We start from the raw sequence: 26755 nt of genomic DNA, 5'->3' as shown, positions 1-26755 counted from the left end.
TACCAGTGATAATCAACATTAGTGTGACTGTATAGAGGAAAAGTGATAATTTAAATGATTTGTTACAGGTATTTAGTACACCATGATTTTGAAACATGAACGGGCCAAGACTGTTGGTTTTCATCATGCCACTTCGCGCCACAGGCAAGTTATTTTGCGTTTCCATTTATGTTTAAGCTGTTTATGTATTTATTTCAATAAATGCCTGATGATTTAGTTATTTTATATTTCACAGAGGGTTCTGGTGTTGTATATGGTTAAGCTGGTGTACATAGAGTCGTGTGTATGTGGAAATGTATCAAAGTTTTTGCAGTTAATGATTTACTGACTATGAATCAATGCGGCACAACTGTCGACCATTACAGGATGTTGTTCCGTTCGCTGTTCAAAAATAAAAGCCTCTTTTAAGGGACGAAAGGAAATTAGATTAATTAGTTACGTCAGATGTTTATGAATGTTTTGTTGAATTTTGACAGATGACTAGAAAATAGAACCTTTTCAGACTTTTTATTTTCTTTCTTTATGTACTTGCAACTGTGACTCCAGTATTTCCCAGTCTGAGTTGTCGCCTTGAAGCAGGACTTTTATTTTCTCAGGGAGGTTCCATACATTGGGCTCCTTGTGCTCTTTGGCTGTGCTGACACTGCTGCGTGTGAAAATTAGCTGGCTGCAGCCTTTCAGGGACACCTCTTGCAGACCGCCGGAGCCAACAGTGCAGTAAGTAACCTTGCAATCCTTATAAATTGATATATCAAGACGTCAACATTCAATAAAACCCAGCGTGCACTTGATTCTCAGAGAAGGGAAGACCGTGCAGAGCGTGTTTGGATGCAGAAAGCTGCTGGATGTGTGGATGTGGCAGGCTGATACTAGTTGAATCTGGGGCTCACAGCTGGACAATTATCTGGCTGGACAGATGCCATGTTTGATTTGCCGTCAGATTCGTAAGAGACTTTGTTGTGCTTGCCTAGTATCGGCGCTTTGTTCAGATGCGGTAACACGTCCATTTACTGTCCAGATTCAGATTTGACTGGTCTACGTCTATCTGAACAATTAACCGTGTCCAGTCACACTGCATATTCATGCGACCACAGACAAAAAGCAGCTTGAGCCGGACACACACGAAATGAATGTTACAATATGTGCTGTCAGACGCTTTCCATTGTAATTGACCAATACTGTGATTAAGCTGTTGTGAATTACAGGTTAATGTGTAGCCATGCAGGTCGCCTTTCATTGGCTGAGAGTTAGGGCAGAAGCGACTGAGGGTTTATATATCAAATAGCGTTAGATCAAAGTTCAGTCCACAAATATGATCCTCATTAGTAATTTTTATTAGTGACACTAACCTGATTTTGAAAGTAGGAAGTGTCCTGCATCTGATGCACTGATTTAGTGTTTTATTGGCAAAGCGCAGAGGGGTGTTTTGTTGCCACCTCTTGAGAACCCTGTAGAGTTTAATTCAATTGAAAGAGGCAGCACGCGTTCTTCACTCCACAGCCACCGGCAAACGAGGAAATTTTCAGTTTGTTGTCAGCCCAGCAGCCATCTTTGGTGCAATTTCTGGTAGAGTTTCATCATGCTGCTACAAATCTCTGCCTGACCTGGCCCCTGGTCTCTCACTGTGCGCATGAAATGGTTAAAAACCAGATCCGACTGGGTTACTGTCACCCCCCACCACACACACACACACACACACACACACACACTAGGAATATGACCACGCTGTACACACATTCACAAACCTGGTGTCTTTTATAGTGCAGCACGTATCCAGTGCCAGCCAGCCAGTCCTATCTGGTTTTAGGGTGTGGAATCACATATGCAAAAAGATTTAATTAAAAGAAATCACTAGTTTGTTCATAGAAATGATAAATACTTCTTCAGCAATTCACATGTTTTCGCAGGGTACTTGCAGAGGGGTTTGTGGGTTGGTGTGCGCGTATAAGAGAGCTTTGAAATCCGGTGCTTCGCAACCCGTGTGTCAGGTCAGTCATCACCATAGCAACATTACGCTGAATCAGCAGCGTGGCTATTCAGAAAGGAGCCATTTTTTTCACCAGTCCTTCACGAATTTATATGTGCAAAAGAAAACAAGGGCTAAAAGACCATCTCCCGGGGTGAGTGCTGTAGGAGGGAAGAACAATACCTGTATTTTTATAGATAACTGGACTTTACTTACAGAATATCCCTGTATAGTGAATTTGGTTTTTAAATCAGCACATTTGTCTCATTTATTGTTTTACTGAGAACAAGGTAACTGAAAATTCTTGAACCTGTGAATAGTTTGGTGTGCACTGACGATCATTTCAACATTTTCCTTTTACCAGATAAGTATGGCAGCAGAGCTATCCACTTCCATAAACATCAATGAGCCCCGGTGGGACCAGAGCACATTTGTAGGACGGGCTATACATTTCTTCACTGTCACAGACCCCCGGAACATCCTCCTCACCAATGAACAACTAGCACTTGCGCACAGGATTATCACTGACTACAGGTAAACTTGGCTGCAGCTACAAAATCAGTAGCAACAAACCAGATATAAATGCTATCAGAGAAATTAGATGACTTCTTCTTTTCCATCACTCAGGCAAGGTATAGTCTCTCCAGGGCTGACAGAAGATGAACTGTGGAGAGCTAAATATGTTTTTGACTCTGCTTTCCATCCGGACACTGGGGAGAAGATGATCTTGATTGGTCGCATGTCAGCACAGGTTCCAATGAACATGACGATCACTGGATGCATGATGACATTTTACAAGTGAGAAGTTGTTTGTAGAGTAATTAGTAATCAGACTGCGACTGTAACCCCAAGCTAACATAATTAACACTACACATTACAGCTACCATTTACTGCCACTATTTCATTTACTACTAATAAGCCTCTTTCACAAGAGACATTTCATGTATTACTTAAGGACATCTGACAAGGAAATTATTTGTTTAAACCCAGTGATCCATATTTTTTATGATTTGAGCACCTATAGGACACAGACTTTTCCTCCAGACTCCTGATCTTGCACCTCTACACTGTCTTGATTGTACTGTTGTAAACCTTTAGGACGACTCCAGCTGTGTTGTTCTGGCAGTGGATCAATCAGTCTTTCAACGCAATAGTCAATTATACCAACAGGAGCGGTGATGCTCCAATAACAGTAGGGTAAGAGACAGATGTTTTGGCACCTGCAATGGCCAGTATTAATTGTTTACTTTGACAGTTTTTGTGTGACCAGTAACTCTTTTGTTTGCAGCCAGCTTGGCACAGCTTATGTGTCTGCCACCACAGGGGCAGTTGCCACCGCTCTAGGACTAAATGCACTAACAAAGGTATCAGTTCATCTAACAGCACTCTGCATTTCATTTTAATATATTTAACTCAGCCACATGTGTATACTGACTTGAAGTTAGACACGATAATATGGGTAATATCATAACAGAGCCATATGTACAGCGACATGCTCTGGGGTTTCTAGTCTGTTAGGTTCACTTGTTGTGCTGTCAAGTTTTTCTTCTCTCCTGCCACAGCACGTTTCACCACTGATTGGACGATTTGTTCCATTTGCTGCTGTAGCTGCTGCTAACTGTATCAACATCCCACTGATGAGACAAAGGTAAAAAGCTCATTCAGCACCAAGAAAAGTATATTTAGTTTACTGTGTTGCCAGTTCCAAAACTTAATGGCTTTGATCCTGAGAAGACACGGCACTAGTGATAAATGTTCCTAATAGAAGACCTGATAAAAGTTCAGTCGGACTTTGATTAAACTTTTCTCCTTGTCTGCAGAGAGCTTCAACATGGCATTCCCATAACAGATGAGAATGACAACAGGTTAGGAGAGTCGACAAAAGCTGCGCAGCAGGCTATTTCTCAGGTTGTGGTCTCCAGAATTCTCATGGCTTCTCCCGGAATGGGTATGTATTCAGCATCATTTAATTAATTATTAGGGAAAAATTTCAAGTTTAAAACATACAACTTTGTCATAATTTCAGATTTTTTTGTTGAAAATGTGTGATAAACTAATGTTGTATTCATGTATTTTCAGCTATACCCCCATTTTTAATGAACCATTTGGAAAAGAAAGCATTTCTTAAGGTGAGCTTATGTCTGAGTTAGTTGCACCCTTTTCTATACACAAACTACAGATGGTCCTGCAGTAACCTCAACAGCAGCTTCACATACACCGATTTAAAATACCATGAGTGCTTAAGCTAAATAGTGGGATCATCATGTTCCGGGCTGTGTCTATTACTCTTTTTTATGATCACACATCAGAGGAATATAAAGCACTGACGACATGAGGCCACTCTAGTTCAGGAATTCACCACTGCTATTGTGCCCTCACTCGTTTTTCTGCCTGGCCTTTTCAGAAGTTCCCATGGATGAGTGCACCTATTCAAGTCAGCCTGGTGGGATTCTGGTGAGTTGCCAGAGATGGTCCAGCTGATAAGCCACAGTGTGGAATACCTTTTGACATTTTAACGTAATTTTTTACAATGATATGACATCACAGTAATCCCCAAAATGATTTCACTTCTAATATTGCTGTACAACATTGTGTAGTAGGCTCTAATGAAAGGCTCTGTCTCTAATGAAACATGGCCATACAGGTTCATTTGATTTCATAGTTCTTTAAATGCAAAGTTACCTCGGCCCACCTTACTGTGACATGGTATCAGGTTATGTGAGATTTCAAAAATCCAGTCTGTGGCTCAGTACCTTAGCTACATCAACAGTAAATTAGTATTGTTAATCAGCAAAGTGTTTACAGCCTTTCTGGAATTTTATTAATTTAAGCAAACATAGCACACATACTGTCCTCCCACGTCTTTTATTATTAATTACATTTACACTTTCCAAATTGTGACCCCAAACCTCAGTGATCCATCAAGATCATGTGAAATATTTCTTAAGTATTGCAACCTCCCATCTCAGCACAAGCACCCAACCACCCCATGTAGACCTAAAAGGGTTGCAACTGATCACTTTTTGAGTGACATCCAGAGAGTTTTAATTCATTTGTGAAATCACACCTTTTACCAGTGCTGCAACTAAATTGTATGATCATTGTCATCATGAATGTATTTGCTGATTGTATTCATTAACAGCTTATATTATTTAGTGTAGGAAATGTCAGAAACTGCTTCAACTGCCCAGCCCACATGCGAAATACAACGTTCCTTATTAAAAAAATAGCTTATTTTGTCTATCAACTCAACTGAAACCTATTAATGTTACATTTGTATTAAACAGGAAACGGCTCCAAATGGTCACATCCTGCAATGTTGAAAATGTTTAACATTTTGATTGATAATTGATGATGAAGTATCCTTGTATGTTCCATTCATCCGAGTTTCTTTTTCAGCCTGGTGTTTGCCACGCCGCTGTGCTGTGCGTTGTTTCCTCAGAAGAGGTGAGTGAAATGTAACAGTAACTAAATACATGCAAACTATGCATGATTTCTACCAGAACTGCATCATAAACCCACTTCGTAACCTACTGCTCGTATCGGGTTGGACTCCTTCTTAACTTTAGAACTGTCTTAATTCCTTGTGGCATAAATTAAACAAGGTTCTTGCAACATTCCTTAGAGATTTTGGTCATTATTGCTGTGATAACATCACACGGTTGCTGATTTGTCGGCTGCATGTCCATGATGCAAATCTCTTGTAACACGACATCCTAAAGGCGCTATAATGGATTGAGATTTGGGGGCTGTGGAGGTCATTTAAGCACAGTGAACTCATTGCCATGGTCATACATTTTTTTTTTTTTTTGAGATTTTAACTTTGTGACATGGTGCTGTATCCTGTTGGGATCAACCTTCAGAAGATAGAAACACTGTTGTATAAAGGGATGGACATGGTCAGCAACAATATTCAGGTTGGCTGTGGCTTTTAAATGATGCTAAAAAATATGCCCCACATCTTTTATATCACCAGCATCAGCCTGAACCTTTGATATAAGGCAGATTGGATCTATGCTTTCATTTTTTTTTTTTACATCAAATTCTGCCTCTATCATCTGGATCTTGCTGCAGAAATTGCAACTCAGCAGACTAGGCAACATTTTCCTGTGAAATGTACCGTCAGTGTCCTGTTCCTCGCTGACAGGAGTGTCACCTGTTGTTGTTGTTGTTGTTGTTGTTGTTGTTACTGTCTGATTAGATGTTTGCGATAACAAAGCAGTTGAACAGGTTTAATTAATAAAGTGGCCAGAAAGAGTATGTTTGAAACATTAACCTCTGTATTTCTCTTTTTTTCCCCCTCACTGATCCAGCTCTATGTCGGTCAGCCGCTTGGAGCCAGAGCTTCAGGAGAAAATCCGAGCCAACCACCCCAGAGTGGAGAGGGTCTACTTCAACAAAGGGCTATGAGTGGGCAGCCTCCTCATCCAAACACTGCCACGACACAGCAGAAGTCTCAGTCTTCACCTCTCTGCCAGCTCTCCTCATTCAGTGTGCCAAAGTTAGTCTCATTTCCACAACACAGATCCACATATGAGGCCTCCCTCCTGGGTTAGTCTCTTTGTAACAAGATGTTTGCTTTTATCTGTGTGATTTTATTGTAACTGTAAGATTTTTTCCGACTGGGCCGGATGAAAAGTATGACATTCACCACTACAGAAATAGTGGCCAGTGTGTTTTATTTCCTGTGCAGTATTTTTTAATTTTTTTTAATGTTGGTCACGTGTTGATCGTACATTGCGGCCAAATGATTTTCATACTTTCCTACTTAGGGTTGGCAGGCAGTTTAGTTCTTACCTGCATTATATTTGATCACAATAAGATTTTAATATCGATATGTCAAAGGCCTCCTGCAGTTCATGCATTTGCCAAATCTCTACTCACATTATTTTAGACCTCAATCAACGATTGCAACCTCCTTATGACAGTGTTACTTGAAAGAGAGTAGAAAGTATTAACTTTTACTCAGTTTAACTCAGTTCTTTTTGCCAAATGAGTGATATTCAGCAAGAGTTGAGGTTTATTGATATGTAAATGTTAGTCTGATAACAATGTCTCCAGGAATTCACCCTGTAAAATGTGATATGATGTGATGATGGTGGCAACCATTGATAGACCAACACGGTGCTATTTCATGTGTCACGCTATAGTATTTATTCTGATTCAGAAACATGTATGAACAAATCACTCCTTGTGTGAAATATAACTATATACTGTGGCATCACAAAGTTTTCAGACTACGTAACACTCTTTCAGAAGAACTTAACAGTGGTGACATGTGTTAATTTTGACCCACTTTGCAAAACACACCCTTCTTTCCCATTTCCAAAAAGCGGTTCCTGGATTATCTGATCCCTTAAAACTTCAGCAGCTCTTTCAGGACTAACACAGACTTGTATGATATCTCCTGTATGTTAATACAGCATCCACATTATTGACGTGTATGTTTTATAAAAATATATTCAAGGAGTTATAGTACATTTGTCTATACATTTCAAATCTATGGTAGGAGCCAAAATTATTGTCAACATCATATTTTTTCAAGATCATTACACTGATCTCTGGACTTATTACAAATAGAATCACATTAAAATGCACTGGAAGAACCGGCAGAAGGTTTTGATTTGAACCTGGTTAGTCGGAGGACTCCAGCATAAGTCTTGGATTAGCAACAAGCTTCTGCTGTTTTTGGCTGTTAATTTTTATCTATATAAGCACACAGTGTCAAGGTGAGCTGATAATACAGGTAAAGTCTTATATTTTGTTATATGTACATTTTCAGCAGTAGTAAGTATTCATGTAATAATGCCAGTCTGGCATGTGTAAACACAACAGGTTTATCAGCCTGATATCCAATTACTTAAATCCAAATTTTGCCATACTTTCCAGCTAGTGTAAAAATACGATGGCCTTTGTGTTGCATTAATAGCATCTGTATTTTAATGTACAAAGATAAAATGTTGGACAGTTTCACATCAGAATGTACAGCAACACACCACGTTTATTGTTGGATATATTACTATCAGGGATGAGATTTGACACAAAACCCAGCAACAGTATTTAAATCTTTGATCAACTATTCACATTTTGAAACTCTGAGGATTTTAAATACTTAGGACCCAGTGTGCATTAAAATAAGTTGTTTCAAATAATGCAAATTTAACTATGTACAATGCTTGTGTACATTGTGTGTACAATGATTTAATTGCATCCTTTGCTCAATGTGGTGTCCATTTTCTGTAATGTGTTCACTGTCTACTGTTGATCTACTTACATATATTGCTGTAAATGTAACTTTAGTTTAGGTTGTAGTCAGACCTGTTCCTTAGCTGGTTGGAAGTGAAGTTTGTTATTCTAATGTTTAAAGTAAATGAATGTAGCATTTTACAATTACAGCTATTCAGTGTTAGTCAAGGAAAGCACAATGTTGTACTTTAAATGCTGCACATTCTTAAAAAAAAATGTTAAACCTTCAGTTTCCTGACCACAATTGATCAATAAATCCTTTTAGAGCAAGATTATGTTAAAACCCGCCCTAGACATTACTTATTAGTCTGTTAACCTGACGGCCATTAATAAATACCAATTCTTTAACGTGTTAAAGATTTAATCAACTCCGTAATAAATAACACATTCACAACCGTTAAACTACCAAATCAAATGTATCTACAGCCAAAGTGAAACAAATCCACTCAGCAGGAAAGTCATTTACAGTTTGTATTTGTTGGAATAATTTTTTAAAGATGGAAAAAAAAAATTGTGGTATGTGGAGGTGATGTAATGTTTAGACTAACTGGATGAAATAAAGTTAAATATTTTACCTGTTTGTCGATGAATGTGTGGCTGCATGGTGCCATCTTCTGGTTTAAACTGGAAACAGCGGAGTGACTTACAAAAGCATTTTATTGCAAGGCACATTATTATGTTCAGAGGAACTAAAGATTGCAAACATGGACTTATTTACTTTAAATGCACACAGATCTGAAGCCCTGTGGATACTGTAACAATGCAATGCACAAAACATCAGACAAAATGATACTCAGCAAGCTGTGAAAGCTGGAGACAGCGTTAGGAGAAAGCATCAAAATAAACTGACAGCTTTTTTTCCCCCTTAACCACAAGAAAGAAGCACTAGAGAAGCTGGGACACAGAGGAAAAAGTGGACTGTAGAGGTTATCGCTTGACTTGAGAAGGCAGATTAAGGAAAGAGGAAAAAAACATGTTTGTAATTACTTAACAGGAGAAAACCTAGACTTTTGAATATTTGCCATCTCATCATTTCAATGTGTAAGTGATGTGGTTTGTCTCAGATAGCTCTGTACAGTCTGTTGATCTCATGTTTCCTGGTCTTCTGAGTTTAAAAATGTTTCTTTGATTAAGTGCAACAGAGTCAATAATAATCATTGTATGAAAAAACAAAGAAACAATTTACTCACTGAATAAAATGTTAAGAGTACAGTAATACTATCTTTCCTGTTGTGAGAATAGAAAAACTTTCATTTGCTTAGAATTTGGCGTTTTGATAACCCATGTCTTCACACTGCAACACACAAAGTACAACTTTTTCTGCTTTGTGCACTTGAAGTCCAGTGTAACTTCCACACTGTGCCATCTTTGGAATGTGTTGGACTGGGTCACACGCTGTTGGTGTTTTAGACACAAATCTCTTTGCAGCAAGTTACAAGACTTCTTGAATTGTCTGTATTTAATATTTTATCATGCTCAGTCATTACACATTTTGGGACACTGAAATTTCAATTTGGTGTTTGGATTCAACTTAATTTGCACATAGGATATAATGAAAAAGATAAATAAGGAAATATAAATACTCAGGAACAGAATTTTACAATTTTCCCTTTAAGGAAATTGATTAAAAATACAACACTGTAGTGTCCACACCTAAAAGAGGAACTACTGTTAAAATGTCTTTGGACAGATTTTAAAGATTGTAATGATTAAAGACCACAGTGATAGAGTTCATCACAACTCTGCTTCCTTGATTTGAATAGTTCATGACTCATGTGGTTCATGTGGTCCACAACGTTAAATGGTTGGTTAAGCTGTTCGTCTAAGAGTGTGCCTGAGGGCAGTGACCTCCACAAAAACAACAGGAAGTCAGCCCATCATGCACACAAGTGCATGGGATCCACTGGTTAGGAAAAGAACCAATGGGGGATTTAAGATCTTCAGAGTGCTGCCCTGAGGCACCTACAACAGTCAGATGGGCCACTATTCACTGTAACCCTTTCAGCTTAGCATAAATAAATGCAATTACTGTCTACTCTAACATACAAAAGTTAATGCTGACCCATATGAGTAATACACATTCAGCAAAACTCCTCCTCACACACCGCCTCTCCCACCAGCAGAGAATGTTTGTCTGGCTCGCTAAGCACCAAGCTGTTGAGTGAGTGCTTGTCGGAGCGTAGGGAGTTGATTGAGGCTCGGCTGTAGTTGACAATGCGGTCCAGCAGGCTGAGTTTGGGGGAGGGACGACGCATCTCACCAATTCCAATGTGGACACTCACATCTGACAGGCTACCCTGCCGCCTGCTGTTACCCAGTCGAGCCTCCAGCTTCTCAGCGGTGGGCTTAGTGTAACTAGACAAAGGCCAAGACAAAAATAGAAAGCGATGGGAAAATGGTTTCATATTATGCTCGAAAAGGAGAAAAAACACTCAGATAAAAGAGATTTCCACAAAGCATTAAGTATTGCATTACCATTTGAGTAGAAGAGAGGACAAAACCACAGAAACAGATGACAGTGCCATCGCAGCAGAGCCCATCCATGGTTGTAGCACCAGACCAATGGGAAGGAACACACCTGTCAGCAGATGAGGTTCATATTACTGCTGGGGTCAAGGTTATATGAATGATATTTGGCAATATGCTAAGATATTTTTTTTAAATAAATCTTTTGCCATCACCTACCAGCAGCAACAGGAATGCCAACCAGATTATAGATAAGAGCAAAGACAAAGTTGATCCTGATCCTCTTAACAGTTTTCTTAGAGAGGTCAATGCTGCCTACTACATCCAGGAGGTCATTCTGTAGAGAAAGGAGGAAAATGCAATGAAAATATTGGGCTTAGATTCTTTCAAATAAGCACCCCTTGGTTAGACATTTCACAAAACAAATCTGCACCTTTACTTATATTTTCACAGGTCACCAATTTAAAACAGTGGTTAAAAAAAGAGATTTTTAATTGTAGTATTGCAAACATCCAAATTTGAAGCATTCACAGTGTAGTACAAGAACATAGTAACGACATTTAGATATAATGATATAGATATAAAGTCACAGTTCAATTTAAGGATGTTAACATATATATAACGTATCAAATATTATTTGTAAAATATAACATTTTGTACAATCACCTGTCTGGATGCTTCTGGTATACGGTTTATATACTTTCAGTATCAATGTTGACATTTCATAGTTATGTGTCAACAATGTGGTTTGGATTACTCCATGATTCACACTGTCTCTATGTTGTATAAATATCTTGGTTGCCATTTCTGAAAAAGCTCATGGGTTGAACAGAGATTAATTCATAACAAAAAAACAAAAACAAACAAACAAAAAACAACTTTCAATTCTTACCCTGATCAGCACAATATCCGCTGCCTCTATGGCCACATCTGTTCCAGTTCCTATGGCAATTCCCACATCAGCCATGGCCAGAGCAGGCGAGTCATTGACACCATCACCCACCATGGCAACTGTCTTTCCTGCTTGCTGTAACTGCTGCACCTTGGCCACCTTGTGGGAAGGAAGGACCTCAGCAAACACCTTCCGGATACCCACCTGATAGAAACAAAGAATGACAGACTTAGAAATACAACTTTACACAAAACAGTGAAGCTGGGCGATAAGAATTAATTTCCTATGACTAATTGTAAAGTCATATTAATATATTAAGTTTATTACAAAAACAGACTTTTACAAAATATTGTCACACTGTCAACATTGAGATTAAAAAAATAAATTAAAAAAAAAAAACTTTATCCCCCCAAACCAAAGGGCTCAGCCACACACTATCCATACCTGAGCAGCAATTGCACGTGCTGTCTTGCTGTTGTCTCCAGTCATCAGCACAACTTCCAGACCCATGTTGGTCAGTGTGTATACTGCCAGCTCAGCCTCTGGTTTCACTGTGTCTGCTATGGCTATCATTGCACACAGCAAGTCTAAGCACAAATAAAAAGATTTTACAATTAGTATAAAAACATTTTCTCCACATCAGTTTTAGAAAACAACAAGTGTAAGCAGCCAATAAGAAAAAAAAAAGATGATAAAAGTTCATACTTAAAAAGTACCACTCACTGTCTACAGCTACTAGGACAGCAGTGCGTCCTCTGCGCTCATGCTCTGCCATGGCCTCATCTATGTCAGCAGTGATCTGCATACAGTTCCTCCGCATCCACTCTCTATTACCAATCAGGACAACATAGGTGGCTGTCTGGATGAGACCTAAACACATGGATCACATTTGTGAGACTCAGCAGCAGAAATATTAAGAGACATAAAGGTGAATGAAGCACAGGTTAACTAACTCCAACCTAACTCAAATTCATAAATACTTGAATAGGTTCCTTTACTTCTACTAAGTATATAACCACAACTATGTGCTAGGACAGCATTTACCAACTTACTCAGCGGCTGTGGGTCCATTATGAGAGGATGGGAGCTGGCAGTTATCCTGGTGTCACTAATCTGGACGAGGATGCTATTGCGCTGGTTGTTGTCTTCGCTGTCACTGTCTGCCTGTTTTAGCAGGGTCTCAGTGTTGCTGACCTGACATCGTATGCCACAGCCTGGCACTGCCTGAAAATCTGTGCATGTTCCAAGAGACTCCGTGCCAAGTTCCTACACACACACACACACACACACACACACACACACACACACACACACACACACACACACACACACACACACACACACACACACACACACACACACACACACACACACACACACACACACACACACACACACACACACACACACACACACAGTATTAAATGTCTAATGTAATATTGTACAAATCTAAGTCATGCAGAGGACTAACCACATAAAAATTCCCACAAAGTGGAGTTTGGCCATTAAATGCGAGATAGAAAGCAACCTGTTTGCAGTATTTGGTGATTGCTGCTCCCAGAGGGTGTTCGCTGTTGTTCTCAGCAGTACCCACAATGGCCAGCAGTCGGGAACGAGGCATCTTGTTACCTTCCACGACAATTTTAACTTGGATAACCTTTGGAGCACCATATGTGATGGTTCCAGTCTTATCAAACACCACTGATTGGACCTGCACATGCAGAACCATTTCATTATCTGTTTAAATTCATGGTTGGTCTGTTACATAATTGGCTGACTATATACAGTACACCAAGGGTGTCACAGTATCCTCATTAACACACCTTATGGGCCATTTCAAGTGGCTCTCCTCCCTTTATCAGAATCCCATTTTGGGCTCCAACTCCTGTGCCCACCATGACAGCTGTTGGGGTTGCCAAGCCAAGAGAACATGGGCAGGCAATGCATAACACTGTTATGGAAGCCTGGAAGGCAAAGCGAACCACTGCCTCGGTCCTGGAAATGCTCTTGTCATAACCCTGCAGAAAGAATGTTAGGCTTTATTACTATCACTTATCTTCACTAAAGATAATTTAAATAGTAACTGTGTACAATATCAAATGCTCTGATTTTCAGTCCTGTCTAAAAAAAAAAAAAGGGAAACCGATGAACTTGTACAGTCAAATATTAAGATTCAAAAGAAGACTCACAGGAAAGTATTTTTCCACAAGAGAGAAGTTCAAAAACCCAATGATGATCCAGGCGATTAGTGTAAGGACAGATATGCCAACAATGAAGGGTACAAAGTAGCCACTGATCTTATCTGCATACTGCTGAATAGGAGCCTAAAAATAAAAATAAATAAAATACAAAATAGGCAATACAGATTCAGAAATTTAAAAAGATAAATAAATAAATAAATACATAAAGTGCGCATCTCAAAACAACTCAATTCACCTTTGACGTCTGAGCCTCCTCCACTAGTTTGACAATCTGGGATAGTGTTGTGTCCATGCCAACATGTGTAGCACTGACAAGCAGAGAGCCATTCTGGTTAATGGAACCTGCAATAACAGAGCTCCCAGGCTTCTTGGTGACCGGCATGGCCTCACCTGGTCAGAAAGCACAATGATATAAGGTCATCTGGAAAAAAGCTGATGCTATGGCAGAAACCCTTGCCAAAATATAACAAAACATATACAGCCTCATTTCAAAATGAACTAAATTCATTATTTTCCTCACAATTCTACAAACAATCCCCCATAATGACAACATGAAAGAAGTTTGTTTGAAATATTTGCAAAGGTATTTAAAAAACAAAACAAAAAGAAATCATATGTACATAAGTATTCCTCTCCTTTGCTTAACACTTCGTTGAAGCACCTTTAGCACCAATTACAGCCTCAAGTCTTTTTGAGTATGATGCTACAAGCTTGGCACACCTATTTTTGGGCAGTTTCTCCCATTCTCCTTTGCAGTACCTCTCAAGTTCCTTCAGGTTGGATGGGGAGCGTCAGTGCACAGCCATTTTCAGATCTCTCCAGAGATGTTCAACCGGGTTGAAGTTTAGCCTCTGGTTGGGCCACTGAAGGACATTCACATTGTCCCTTGGGCCACTCCTTTGTTATCTTGGCTGTGTGCTTAGTTCATCTTTCAACAAGACAAAGACCCTGTCGCCCCAGTCCTAGGTTTTCATCAAGGATGTCTCTGTGCATTGCTGCATTCATCTTTCCCTAGATCCTGATTAGTCTCCCATTTGCTGCCACTGAAAAACATCCCCACAGCATAAGGCTGCCACCACCAAGCTTTACTGTAGGGATGGTATTGACCATGTGGTGAGCAGTGCCTGGCTTCCTCCAGATGTGATATTTGGCATTTAGCCCAAAGAGCTCAATCTTTGTTTCATCAGACCAGAGAATTTATTTTCTCATGCCCAGAGTCTTTCAGGCGGATTGAAATGTGCCACCCGTCTGACAACTCTACCACACAGGCCTGATTGGTGGAGTGCTGCAGAGATGGTTGTTCTTCTGGAAAGTTCTCTTCTCTCCACAGAGAAATGCTAGAGCTCTCTCAGAGTGACCATGGGTTTCTTGTTCATCTCCCTGACTAAGGTCCTTCTCTTTCTATCATTTGGCCAGCCAGCCTGCTCTAGGAAAATTCCTGGTGGTTCCAAACATCGTCTATTTAAAGATGATGGAGGTCACTGTGCTCATTAGGACCTTCAATGCTGCAGACATTTTTCTGTACCCTTCCCCAGATCTGTGTCTTGATACAATCCTGTCTCAGAGGTCTAAGGAAAACTCCTTGGACTCCATGGCTTGGCTTGTGCTCTGATATGCACTGTTAACTGTGGAACCTTATATAGACTGGTGTAAGAATTTCCAAATCATGTCCGACTAAATTTCCCACAGATGGACTCTAATCAAGTTCTAGAATCATCTCAAGAATGATCAGTGGAAAGAGGTTACACCAAATTTGCAAATATTTCAAACAAACCTCTTTTGCGTTGTAAGAATTGGGTATTGTTTGTACAATGTTGCGGAAAATAATGAATTTGATCAATATTTGAATAAGGCTGTAACATAAAGAAATGTGGAAAAGGTGAATAATTTCTGGATGCACTTATTGTTTTCATTCTAAATTGCTCAAATGCTACAAATAGTAAACCAACCAAATTAAATATTTCAGGGACCAATTAGAACAAGTAGACCTCTTAATATTGGTTAACTTCTCTTAATTCTTAAATTTTATTGTCAACAAAGAAATAAAGCCATTAATCATCTCTTAATATTGACTTGGTCCTTCAAACAATGCAGCCAACCTGTGATGAGAGATTCATCAGCCATGGAGTGTCCTTCGATGACCCTCCCGTCTACTGGAAATTTCCCTCCTGGTACGACTTTCACCACATCACCCCTTTGCACCAGCTCAACATCCACCTGCTCCTCACTGTGTAAATGTTGCAAATAACAATGCTAATACAATGCTACTAATACCATTATGGTGAGCCAATCTGACATATTGAAACAGATAACTAATCTGAGTTGCAATTTCTATATGTAATATTAAATATAGGCAATCCTGAAAAACAATTTCTAATAATTATATCATAATATTTTAGGATTGGCCAGTGTGTTTTCTGAAGAAACTTAATTAAAACTGGAGATTGGAACTGCCAGAAATATTTATATTCTCTATTAAAACTTCCCAGTAATATTTCAACTGCAAAGACACGTCATCTTAAACCAGCTAAAGATACATAAAGTTAGAAACAGAGTGTAGCGAATGCGTACCTGAGAATAGACTTGTCCCTATTGAGAGTGACCACGGTGGCCTCAGTCGCTTGTAGGGACATCAGTTTGGACAAAGCCTCAGATGTCTTGCTCTGGATGGAAGAAATAAAATCAAATTTCCAAATTCAACTGGGGTTGTTAACTTCAGCATTTCAAAAAACATACATAAAGCTACCAATAATATTAACAATGATGAGTTAAACCTTGGCTATCTGCTCCAGCCAGCGTCCCAGTGAGATAAAGACAAACAGCATTGGTGGTGTGTCAAAGAATGTGATGGGATTGACTTTTGCCTTTTCTGCCATGGCCACTATCAGGACGACCAGTGAGTAGGTGAAGGCTACGGAGGTAGCCAGGACTATAAGCACGTCCATGTTGGCAGATCGATGTTTTACTGCTTTGTAAGCTTGTATGTAAAAGTGACGACCTCCAATAAACTGTGAAGAAAACAAGAATTAAAAAAAAATAATAATAATTGTGTGTGTGTGTGTGTGTGTGTGTATATATATATATACACACACACACACACACACACACACACTGATAGATAGATAGTATTCATGGATATATCCACAAGTATCATTTTGAAAGTAACATTTCCTGAATGGCTCTTTCATTCTGAAATTTCAATATCATATTTCATTAAGCACAGATAATACCCCTGATTTACCTGTACAGGCACACAAAAGAGGAAGGAAAGGAGGTTCATAATGGAGAGGCCTGGAAGCAGCTGTTTCTCCAGGAACATGTTGGAGTGGTAAAGATTGCGGTCTTCCACCGTAGCATTGTGGTGATGTGAAACATTCATCTGGTGGTCCATGATAATCATGTATATCATCATGCCCATTACAGGCACACAGAAAATCAAGCTCACCAGAAAAGATTTTCTCCACCTTAAATGGAAAAAACAGATCTGTAATTTGGTGACCATATTTTCAATTGTTCTTATTAAAAAAAACATAGCAAATGCACAAGGGGATTCCGAATCAACATGACTGACCCACAAACAATGAATTCATACAAGATAATTTGAAGCAGTAAGCATCTAATTATAGTATTAGTATAAACAAGTGACACCCAAAAGAAGTACATAACCACACAATTCTTGCAAAACACATGCAATTACTAACTTGTACATTCAAAAACAAAATTTGTCCTTTTAGAACTGATCTTGTTCCCCTGCTGCTACTCACTATACTTTTTCCATTTTTGAGGTATTTTATGTTCTTATTTTTTTCTGCAACGTGATATTGAGTTTCCTCAAATGGAGTTACGTAAGTTGATGTGAAACTCTTCAAAGCCTTTATTAGGCTTGTTTTATATTTTGCCTGGCACTTCTAAGTTATATGGAGAAATTTGATGTTTTCATAACAGAAATCATGGAGTTTTATTAAGCATAGGTGTACAACCTCTGTACAAGCATTTTAGCAGGGGTCAGGCCTAAAGAAGAAACTATTACAAAAATATTACAAAATGCTGCTTACTGCTGTATCTCTTTGGTGTGATCGAGGTGGGTGGCACTGCGGTCTCGCTTTACCAAAGATGCTTCAAACCCCAGACTCTAGAAATAATAGTGAGACTCATGATTAGATTTCAAGCCCTTGTGATTTAGTCCTTTATGTATATAAAATTTATATTATTAAAGTTTATATGAATCACTTAGCCCCAACAACCAACAAGAAATACTGATAAAAATAACTAAAACAATCAGAGACAGAAGTAACACCTCAATCAGCTTGGTGATGTCTCGTGGCCCTATAATTTCCGAGTCATACTTAATGTGTGCTTTGTTGGTTGCCAAGGCAACAGAGGCATATATAATCCCCTTTTCTTTCATAAGGTTGGATTCAATTTTGTGAACACAAGAGGCGCATGTCATTCCCCTGACCTGAAAGAAAGTAAATAGGACAACATAAGAGAAATAGTCATATACATAATAAATAGAGCATGAATTGAGTAAGTGTCAAGATGTGTTTCGTGTACTAAAAAGGAAATGGGCTGAAAATGTTGATGGATTACATTTCTGGAACAATTTTACAGCACTGTGACTTGTCTTTTTAATAGAATACAAACATAATATCTATGCAACCTTATGCTGACTCACCACTAGTTCCAGGTGTCCATCTGAACCTTCATAGTTCTCCATTACAGAAGCGGTAAAGCCCAGCTCTTTCACACATTCAGCTATCTTCCCAGGGTCAATGACTTCAGGATTATAACGCACCTCTGCTTTACTGGCCATTAGTGCTACCAGAACAGAGTAGATACCTGCACAACATGACATATATTGTATATAACCACTAGTAACAGAAATGACGTAATCCTTTGTACAATATAAAATATTTTATGTTTCTACAGACCAGATTCATTCTTAAGATTTCGTTCAATGTTTGCAACACAGGAAGCACAAGTCATCCCACCAATATGGATGTAGCATTTAGAGCGGGTTTCTTTCTGTAGTTCATTCTCCGGCTCCTTCTCTTTTACAGGGGCTAGACTTGACGGCTTTGGGAAATAAGGGTCGGATGCAGGCAGCAGAGAACCGGTCTCTGTAAGCAACAAATATAGTGATTAAAGAAGAGCAATTTTTTGTTAGCTATGATGTATTAACCTTTGAGCTCTAGTATAACCATATATAACTGTAACATATAACTATGTTGCATTAGTAAGAGACACTTGAACAGTTGGATCACATTCACAGGAAACAAAGTTAGGCTTTAGAGTATTTTCAGGCAATAATCTATTTAAAACACAAGGAAAATAAAAGATCTGCAATTATACTGAGTGACAAATTTGTTGACCTAACAATCCCATTTCTTGTTCTCTCACCAGGTAAGAAGGCATCAAAACCCATGTCCTCTATGGCCTCCTTTAGCTCTTCTGGTGTGGTCAGGAGGGGATCATACTCAAAAATTCCCTGGTGATCGGTTAGAGAGACCTGGGCTGACACAACCCCCTTCCTTTGGGAGAGCATGCTTTCGATTGACTGAACACAGGAGTTACATGTCATGCCCTCAATGTGAATATTAATTACAGATGCCAGAGGCTGGGTAAAACAACGTTGAGGTGAAACAAGTTTGGCCTTGGTTTCCTCTGAAGGCTGTGATGATATGGGAGGTGTGGGTGACAAAGATACATGACTGAGAGGGCTGGAGGAGTCCCAGAGTTCTGTCTTGAAGTTCCCTGGAGGCAATGCCTCAATTGCCTGCTGTAGATGAAGCACATTAACCTTTAGGGGATTATAGCAGATGGTGGCCTTCTCCTTCTCCAGAGAGACCTCTACAGAGGAGACACCAGGCAGCACTAAGATATTGTCTTGGATGTTGACTTCACAGGAACGACAGTGCATGCCTTTCACCCTGAGCATGACAAGCGTTGAGTCTATAAATATTTCCGTCTCTGTCTCTTCTGAAGTCTCTGATGGTGATGAAACAGTTGGTTTTTGAGAATCAACAAAACGTTCAATTTCACTGGATGACAGCTGCAGAGACTGGGGCTTAGACTTGACAAAAGCCTTGAAGCCAGCCACACCAATCTGGTTGATGATAGTTTGGACGGTAATGAGGTAAGGCAGGTACAGTATTGTAGCTTCCTGAGACTCTAAAACAACTGTGGAAAATTAAGACAAGATAAAGTTGAAATAAAAACATATTTTATAAAACTAGAAAGCACTAATTTTATCCTCACAGGAATTGATTATGCATTAAAGAGGAAGCAGTTGCTAACAGTCAATAACAATAATGTCAACATTTGTTCGCAAGTTTATGCACAAGAAGCATGATAATATTGTAAAATTTTCTATTCTGTAGAGGTGACCAGAACTGATACTAAGTCAATTTAGCAAGATTTTAAAGAATTGGTATCAGCTTTAACAAAACCAATCAAAATCTGCTTCCTAATGGCTTTTACTCTAATTCCAGTCTCAGAATAGGGATCAACACTTCTCTTGTTCCTCTCCTCTGCTGTCTGTGTTCAGTGATGGGTGTGGTCAGTTTCCCATATACACAGAGTGAACCAGAGCAGAAATATTATTTTACTTTAGATGACCACAATGTTTGATGTTAAACATACGTGCAAAACAGAATTGCATTGTGAGGAGGAGACAAAGTTGAGCCTGTACTCAGCAAACATTTTATCTGTCGGTACGGAACTCTTTATATTACAAATGAAAAGAATTCATGAGTCTGATTCAAATCCCACTGCATGAACTGTAAGTCGGCCATAAACAGGAACCTGACATGACAAGCTGTGATGTGTAAAACGTGTTTGTAAACAGTGCAGAATAACATCTAGTTTAGCCAAGTAATGCAAGCTTGTGAAATGGTCAAGTACATCACCTTTTATCTTTTCAATCCCTTTCAGTTTGCCAATCTTTCCTTCAATAGTAGTGGTGCAGGAGTGACAAGTCATTCCTTTAATGGACAACTTTAGGAGTACAACTCCTCCTCCTGTGCTGTGAGAAGAAGACACAGTTGGGCCTTTTTGCATAGGACTACCGTGTGTTGGGCTCTCTAGAGGTGTTAAGCTGGTGACCACCTCACTCAGTTGCTGCACAGATGTGAGGGAAGGAACAAAGCGGACAGTTAAACCTGTCAGGGCTGGGCTCTCTCTGACATCCAGCACTCCCTGAATCTGGGATAGTTTCTTCAAAGCCTCCTGTGTGGCTGCAGGTGTCAGGTCTGAGGTGGGGATCAGCTGGGTATCTGTGGAGACTGGGGTAGCTGTGCTGGAATCAGTTGATTCAAAGCCCATGTCCTCGATGGCCTCTGACAAAGATTGTGGGCTCTGTTTGCTGTGGTCAAATATGACAGTGGCATTCTTCTGCTCTAATGACACCTATAAAATAAAAGTTAAAAGTCAACACAACTAAGTCACTATAATACAAAGCGACACTTAAATATCGAAAGGGTACTATTAAAATAGGAGCAATCTGAAAAGTTACTAATGGAATAATTAATATATAATTAAATAATAATTAATTCTTATTAATTAATTATTCTAATTAATTATTAATTTCAATAAGAAACCAGCCACTTCGGCTGATATCAAAAAATCCTACCAGTGGCTGGACGAAGTTGGACTGAAAGACAGCACAGAGGGACTAATCCTAGCAGCACAGGCTCTAAGCACAAGATCAATAGAGGCTGGGGTCTACCATACCAGGCAGGACTCCAGGTGCAAGCTGTCCAAAGATGCCCCTGAGACAATCCAGCACATAACAGCGGGGTGCAAGATGCTAGCAGGCAGTGCATACCATTACCAAGTGGCTAGCATAGTGTGCTGAAACATCTGTGCCAAATACAGGCTGGAAGTCCCAGAGTCAAAATGGGACACATCTCCAATAGTGGTTGAGGATGACAGAGCTAAGATCCCGTGTGATGAGGTGAATGTACAAGTGGTACCCTTTAAAAACTGGGGGCTGTGACCCCCAAACTGGGAGAGTGGCTCCAGCAGATTCCAGGAATGGCATCGAGACCTGTTCAAAAGTGTGCAGTCCTAGGAACAGCTGAAGATACTGCGCAGGATCCTCGAGCTCCCAGGCTTGTGGTAGAGGACCTGAGCTTGAAGGGAGGAATAAGACCGCTCCAAAAAGAAGGGGTGAGTGGGGAATTTTTTTAAATACTTATTTTTATATATATATATATATATATATATATATATATATATATATATATATATATATATATATATATATATATATATGTATGTGTGTGTGTGTGTGTGTGTGTGTGTGTTTTTAATTCCCCACTCACCCCTTCTTAATGATTTTTCGTTTGTTTTTGTTTGTCTGTTTGTTTTTTAATGTTTGTTTAGTTTTTTCAGGCAAGATGGTAAGCATTGTATGGATGCCTAAGTAAGGTAAAATCTTCAACGTTGTAATGTTTTTGAGTTTTATGCTGGGGTCAATGCAAATGTACTTTTTTTATTGTGGACTTGCCTCGAGTGACTAAGCAAAGCTCCACCATGGCACAGTTTAGTTTAGAACTGAAGAAGTGGTTAAAAACAACTTAAGAATGTGATCCCTGGATACACTGAAATTATATCCCTGTAATTTTATATTGGGTTTTATGTAATTTTAAAATCAACTGATTTACATCTGATATGTACTTTTTTTTTCTTTTTACAAATTGTGTTAATAATATAATGCAATGTTAAGTTATGATTTTGAATATTATGTTTTACTTTCCTTATTGTTTTTTTTTCATGATATAAACCCACCAAGGGACAGCAGAATAAATCTAGCTTTGGAGCAGTCTAAAAGTGTTGATTGTCTGTGATAAATAAAAATATAAATATATAAATAAAAAATAAGAAATGCTCAAACTCTGTATGTCCTGTTTTAACAAAATGAACTTTACAATATTAAAAAGGGTGAAATGAGATTATAGCCTTGGAAGGTTAGATTCTGTTTTGTAAGCATGCTGACCCTTAGCCCTCCCTCTTCAGCATGACAAAAACATGTGACACTCTGAAGTGATCACATGACTAAGCTATAATTTACAAATCATAGTGGTGGGTTTAGTAGTAAGTGAATCTTTCTGCTTCAAGGATTACCCTTTTTAGTCTTAAAAAAATTTCAGCTCGAAATCAGACAACAACTGTTCTACCAGGAATTCAATTTTCTCCTCACACATAGGCACAGGCACTAAATTCTCTTAAGACACAAATTACATTTCCTGTGGGTACAGATTGTCCAGCAAAGGGCACAGCCCTATCAGGAACACACTATTACATTATCTTGTCATTTAACCTCAGCCTGAGGGGTAAACACAAAACAAACAAAAAACAGCAGGCTACAACTATTGTAATTTAGACATCTCTCATGGCTCCATTGATGTTACTTGGTTTAAAATCAGATCACCTTTGATAAATTAGTCCTGAGGGAGTAATACTGAGGGGTGAATCAAATTGCATTACCCTAAGTTTGGCAGGAAACTTTAGTTAATATAATATTCTAAATAATACATCTGCATTACACAAATGTTCTAAATATTTGGTTTTAAAATATAAACTGTTATATCTACAGTAATCATGAAAGTTCCGTTTTCAACTGGAAGTTTCATATAAGACATTTTGTGTCAGCAAATTTTAAGAACAGCACATAAACATGAAAAAAAAACTTCCTTCAGTGTCACTGAATGATACCAAATGTAAAATGAGTTCCTTTATCCTTGCAGTAACTTGAATTACCTTTATACGTATCACTCCAGAGAGAGAACCAACGCGCTGCTCTATGGACTGAACGCAGGATGCACAGGTCATACCCTCCACTCCAAGGGAGACTGAACACAGACTTATGTCTTGAGTCATGATGGCCTATCTAAAACAACACAAGATACACAAAGTTTATTTTTGTGCTTCCTTGCTTGAATGAAAATATAGGGCCATGGAACGATTATTGTCAAATGAAAACAGTGATGCGTGAATGCACTGACAACAGGGTGAGAACAAAAGCCATAATGCATCAACTTTAAGTGTGTTTAAGGAATCGTGGCTGCATAATAACTCAGCTGTCACTCTGGTATCAACTCAACATATCCCTGAATACAATGGTTATTTAGCTCTCAGTCTTGGACATATCGACGCTTCTGGGTCATTTGGTTGAATACATTGCCAAGAACAAACTGCTAAATTTCATAGTCAAACACATTTCAGGTTGAATACTGGATTTCTGTAACGAACTTACAAAGGACTAGAACTTAGACCATATATTTGTCAAATGTCAGATTGAGAAGACAGGCGTTTATGCACCGTTAACACTTGCTTTGATTAACTCATAGCAATGAATGTAGCTGAAGATACGGGAGCTATTCGTAAGCTAGCCTAACTAAGCTAAACAAGAAAAACGTCAGCTATTTCTGCATGTTTGCTAAACTTACACCATCAAGTGCAATTTATTTATAGTCAGGTACAGTACAAAGGAAATTTTGCTTCCATTATCTTACTATTTCAAAACGCTGCTGATAAAACACAGCTAGATCGTATTAAAGAGAAGACATGCGCAACTTAACTTACCTTGTCAAAGAGAAGTTGCCAGTTAACTACAGGCTATTGACGTTAGCAAAATCACCATAAAGCTAGAAAGCGGACTCACTAGCTTTTTCTCTTCATTGTGCGTTACAAGCAATAAAACGGACACGTCGCAGCATCATGCTGTCTGTAAAGAATGACGGTGCTGAAATAGGGATTTTGCTCCCGTGAATAGACAAAATTCGGCAAGGCGAAGCTGTTTTCACCACTTCTTCCCATGTCGACGTGACTGACGACTGCGCACTGTGCGTCACAACCAACAGGCGGAGCTGTGTGAGGGAAGCCCATGGTAACAGGGGTGGATTGGTGGGTTCCTCCCGCCCTGGAACGGGACTGTCAGGCTGTGTGAACGCTGCTGAAATATGGAGAAACTATTTATGTGCTGAGAGTTGAGTTATGACCATTGTCTGCCTTTTTGACAGCGTTCCTTACCAAAGAAATTACATTCAACATGTACATTCAATTCAGTAACGTCTACAATCGAGGTAGTCTAAGTCAAAGCTACTCATGTCATTTCCTCTTTTCCTGTTCCTATTTCAACTTAGTAATAAAGGTTTTTATGCCACATAAATAAGACAATATCTGAATCTTAAATGGCAACATATAGAAAATAGAATCACCAGATGAATAGGTTCTGTTGATGCTTAATATCCAGCAGGTTTGCCATCACAGTTATACAAAGGATAAGACTGAATTTAGACTTTACACTATAAAGCTTAGGCATAGTTTTGGTGGATTCACTGGATTTGCCATCTTTAGACAGCCTCCGCTTAACATTTGGTGTGAACCTAAAGGTCAGGCAAGGTAAGAATAAAACTGATTAGTATGATTGATTTAAGCAGCCTTAAAGATGGATAAGCTGTGTGTACAGACATTAATTTGTATGGGACAGGTCATAATTATTCAGATTTGCAATTAATCTAAATTACTATATTTATACACTGTTAAAATGCCATTTGCAGATTATAGATAGGTGGAAACATGGAAGCACACAGCAGACAGAATAAAAGTTCATTCTTTGAGCTGATTTTAATCCTGAACTTCTACTTGTTGTTGTTCTTGTGACTCTAATGGAAGTTAAATTCAATAAAATTAAATTCAACTTCATTTATATTGTGTCAATTCACAATAAAGTCATGTCAAGGTACTTTACATAATAAATATATAGAGAAAACCCAAAAAATCCCTCTTGAGCAAGCCCTAGGCATCAGTAGAGAGGAAAAACTCGCTTTAACGGAAAAAACCTCCAGCAGAACCAGGCTCAAGGTGGGCGGCCATCTACCTTGAACGGTTGAGATGAGTAGAAAGAGAAAAGAAAAGAGCCACACGTAGCAACAACAAAACGCTGGGCGGGTGGGTAGGACCAGTAGATGCACATTAGAAACAAACACCTCCAAAGGTAGTTATACCTGCAGAAAGCTAAAGAGAGAGGGAGACAGATAGAGAGAGAAGCACAACTACTGGAGAAAGAAGACACAAAGTTAATGTGATGCTGTGGTGAATTATAAATGCATGAAGAGAGATGATAGGGGGAAAGGGAGTAGGAAAGGGAGGATATCAGTGAACACACACACACACACACACACACATACACATTTGACACCCTAAACTGCTTTATCAGCACATCAATATCTTGCACACAATAATGTAAATGAGTAGAAGCTTGGGTACAAGGTCTCCATAGATAATGTACATAAATGTCTTCTCTGATGTTGTCTCTATCATTTATGCTTTTCTGCAGGCATGGTCTGGGATGCAGCTGAGTATGTCCATGTTTTCCTTGTGTCACGTGTACCAACTGATCAGCTGTGACCATCAAGCTGCCCTTAAAGCTGAGAAGAGAGCTTATTATGAGTTCTTCTCCTGTTGTTCTAAATAAGCAGGAACCAGTCAAATCCAGCCATGTCTCCATGTCTACATTAAGAAAGAGCACAAAACAGAGAAGAAAGAGCTATTTTAAGTTAGGTGATTAAACTGTGCTGTGTGTGCAATTATGTGTGCGTTTGCTCATAGTGTTAGGGCCACAGATAGCTTTTAACATAGAGGAATACTTACCTTTGCAGAAAAGTACTACTGTTGCTACTACTACTACTTCTACTACAATTTTGAGGTTCTTGTACGTTAGTTACTTTTACTCCCATACAGTTCTCTTTGTACTTACATGGTTTCCTCAGTCAGTCCAAAAACATGCATGTTACAGTAGGTTAAATAGTGACTCTAAATTGCCTGTAGTTGTCTGTCAACGTGTGTCTTTCTGTGTTGACCCTGACGACCAGTCCAGGGTGGACCCTGCTTCTCGCCCCATGTTAGAGTGCTGGATATCTATAAATATAATTTCTACTGGTAAGAATGTGATTGTGGGTATCTTTCTTTCCCATTTGG

General features: G+C 39.0%; 2 protein-coding genes across 7 annotated transcripts; one reads left to right on the top strand and one right to left on the bottom strand.

Annotated features, from left to right (window-relative positions):
* The first annotated feature begins 38 nt into the window (after window positions 1-38).
* sfxn1 (sideroflexin 1) lies at window positions 39-8786 on the top strand. 3 transcript variants are annotated; one of them, XM_067519102.1, is made up of 11 exons: window positions 39-717; window positions 2331-2500; window positions 2594-2764; window positions 3065-3163; window positions 3255-3330; window positions 3529-3614; window positions 3787-3914; window positions 4046-4095; window positions 4371-4420; window positions 5366-5413; window positions 6280-8786. In XM_067519102.1, the coding sequence occupies exons 2-11, from the start codon at window positions 2337-2339 to the stop codon at window positions 6374-6376; spliced, it is 969 nt and encodes a 322-aa protein (XP_067375203.1). In that variant the 5' UTR covers window positions 39-717; window positions 2331-2336; the 3' UTR covers window positions 6377-8786. The 3 variants fall into 3 exon arrangements, with proteins under 3 accessions (XP_067375203.1, XP_067375202.1, XP_067375204.1); XM_067519101.1 differs by lacking the exon at window positions 39-717 and adding an exon at window positions 1897-1988; XM_067519103.1 differs by lacking the exon at window positions 39-717 and adding an exon at window positions 1992-2120.
* Window positions 8787-8851: 65 nt separating this feature from the next.
* atp7a (ATPase copper transporting alpha) lies at window positions 8852-24625 on the bottom strand. 4 transcript variants are annotated; one of them, XM_067519092.1, is made up of 23 exons: window positions 24359-24625; window positions 23534-23663; window positions 20680-21178; window positions 19172-19951; window positions 18703-18891; window positions 18447-18610; window positions 18069-18230; window positions 17827-17903; window positions 17013-17235; window positions 16546-16779; window positions 16343-16434; window positions 15871-15998; window positions 14007-14161; window positions 13760-13894; window positions 13394-13588; window positions 13099-13281; window positions 12623-12836; window positions 12294-12440; window positions 12015-12157; window positions 11571-11774; window positions 10898-11015; window positions 10688-10790; window positions 8852-10567 (listed from the first exon to the last, which is right to left on the bottom strand). In XM_067519092.1, the coding sequence occupies exons 2-23, from the start codon at window positions 23651-23653 to the stop codon at window positions 10294-10296; spliced, it is 4539 nt and encodes a 1512-aa protein (XP_067375193.1). In that variant the 5' UTR covers window positions 23654-23663; window positions 24359-24625; the 3' UTR covers window positions 8852-10293. The 4 variants fall into 4 exon arrangements, with proteins under 4 accessions (XP_067375193.1, XP_067375194.1, XP_067375196.1 ...); XM_067519093.1 differs by having other exon boundaries at window positions 18763-18891; XM_067519095.1 differs by lacking the exon at window positions 23534-23663.
* Window positions 24626-26755: the final 2130 nt, after the last annotated feature.

Source organism: Channa argus, chromosome 10 (assembly GCF_033026475.1).
Source record: "Channa argus isolate prfri chromosome 10, Channa argus male v1.0, whole genome shotgun sequence".
Lineage (NCBI taxonomy): Eukaryota > Metazoa > Chordata > Actinopteri > Anabantiformes > Channidae > Channa > Channa argus.
The sequence above is the reverse complement of the archived record's forward strand: the minus strand, read 5'-3'. Positions and strand labels throughout refer to the sequence as shown.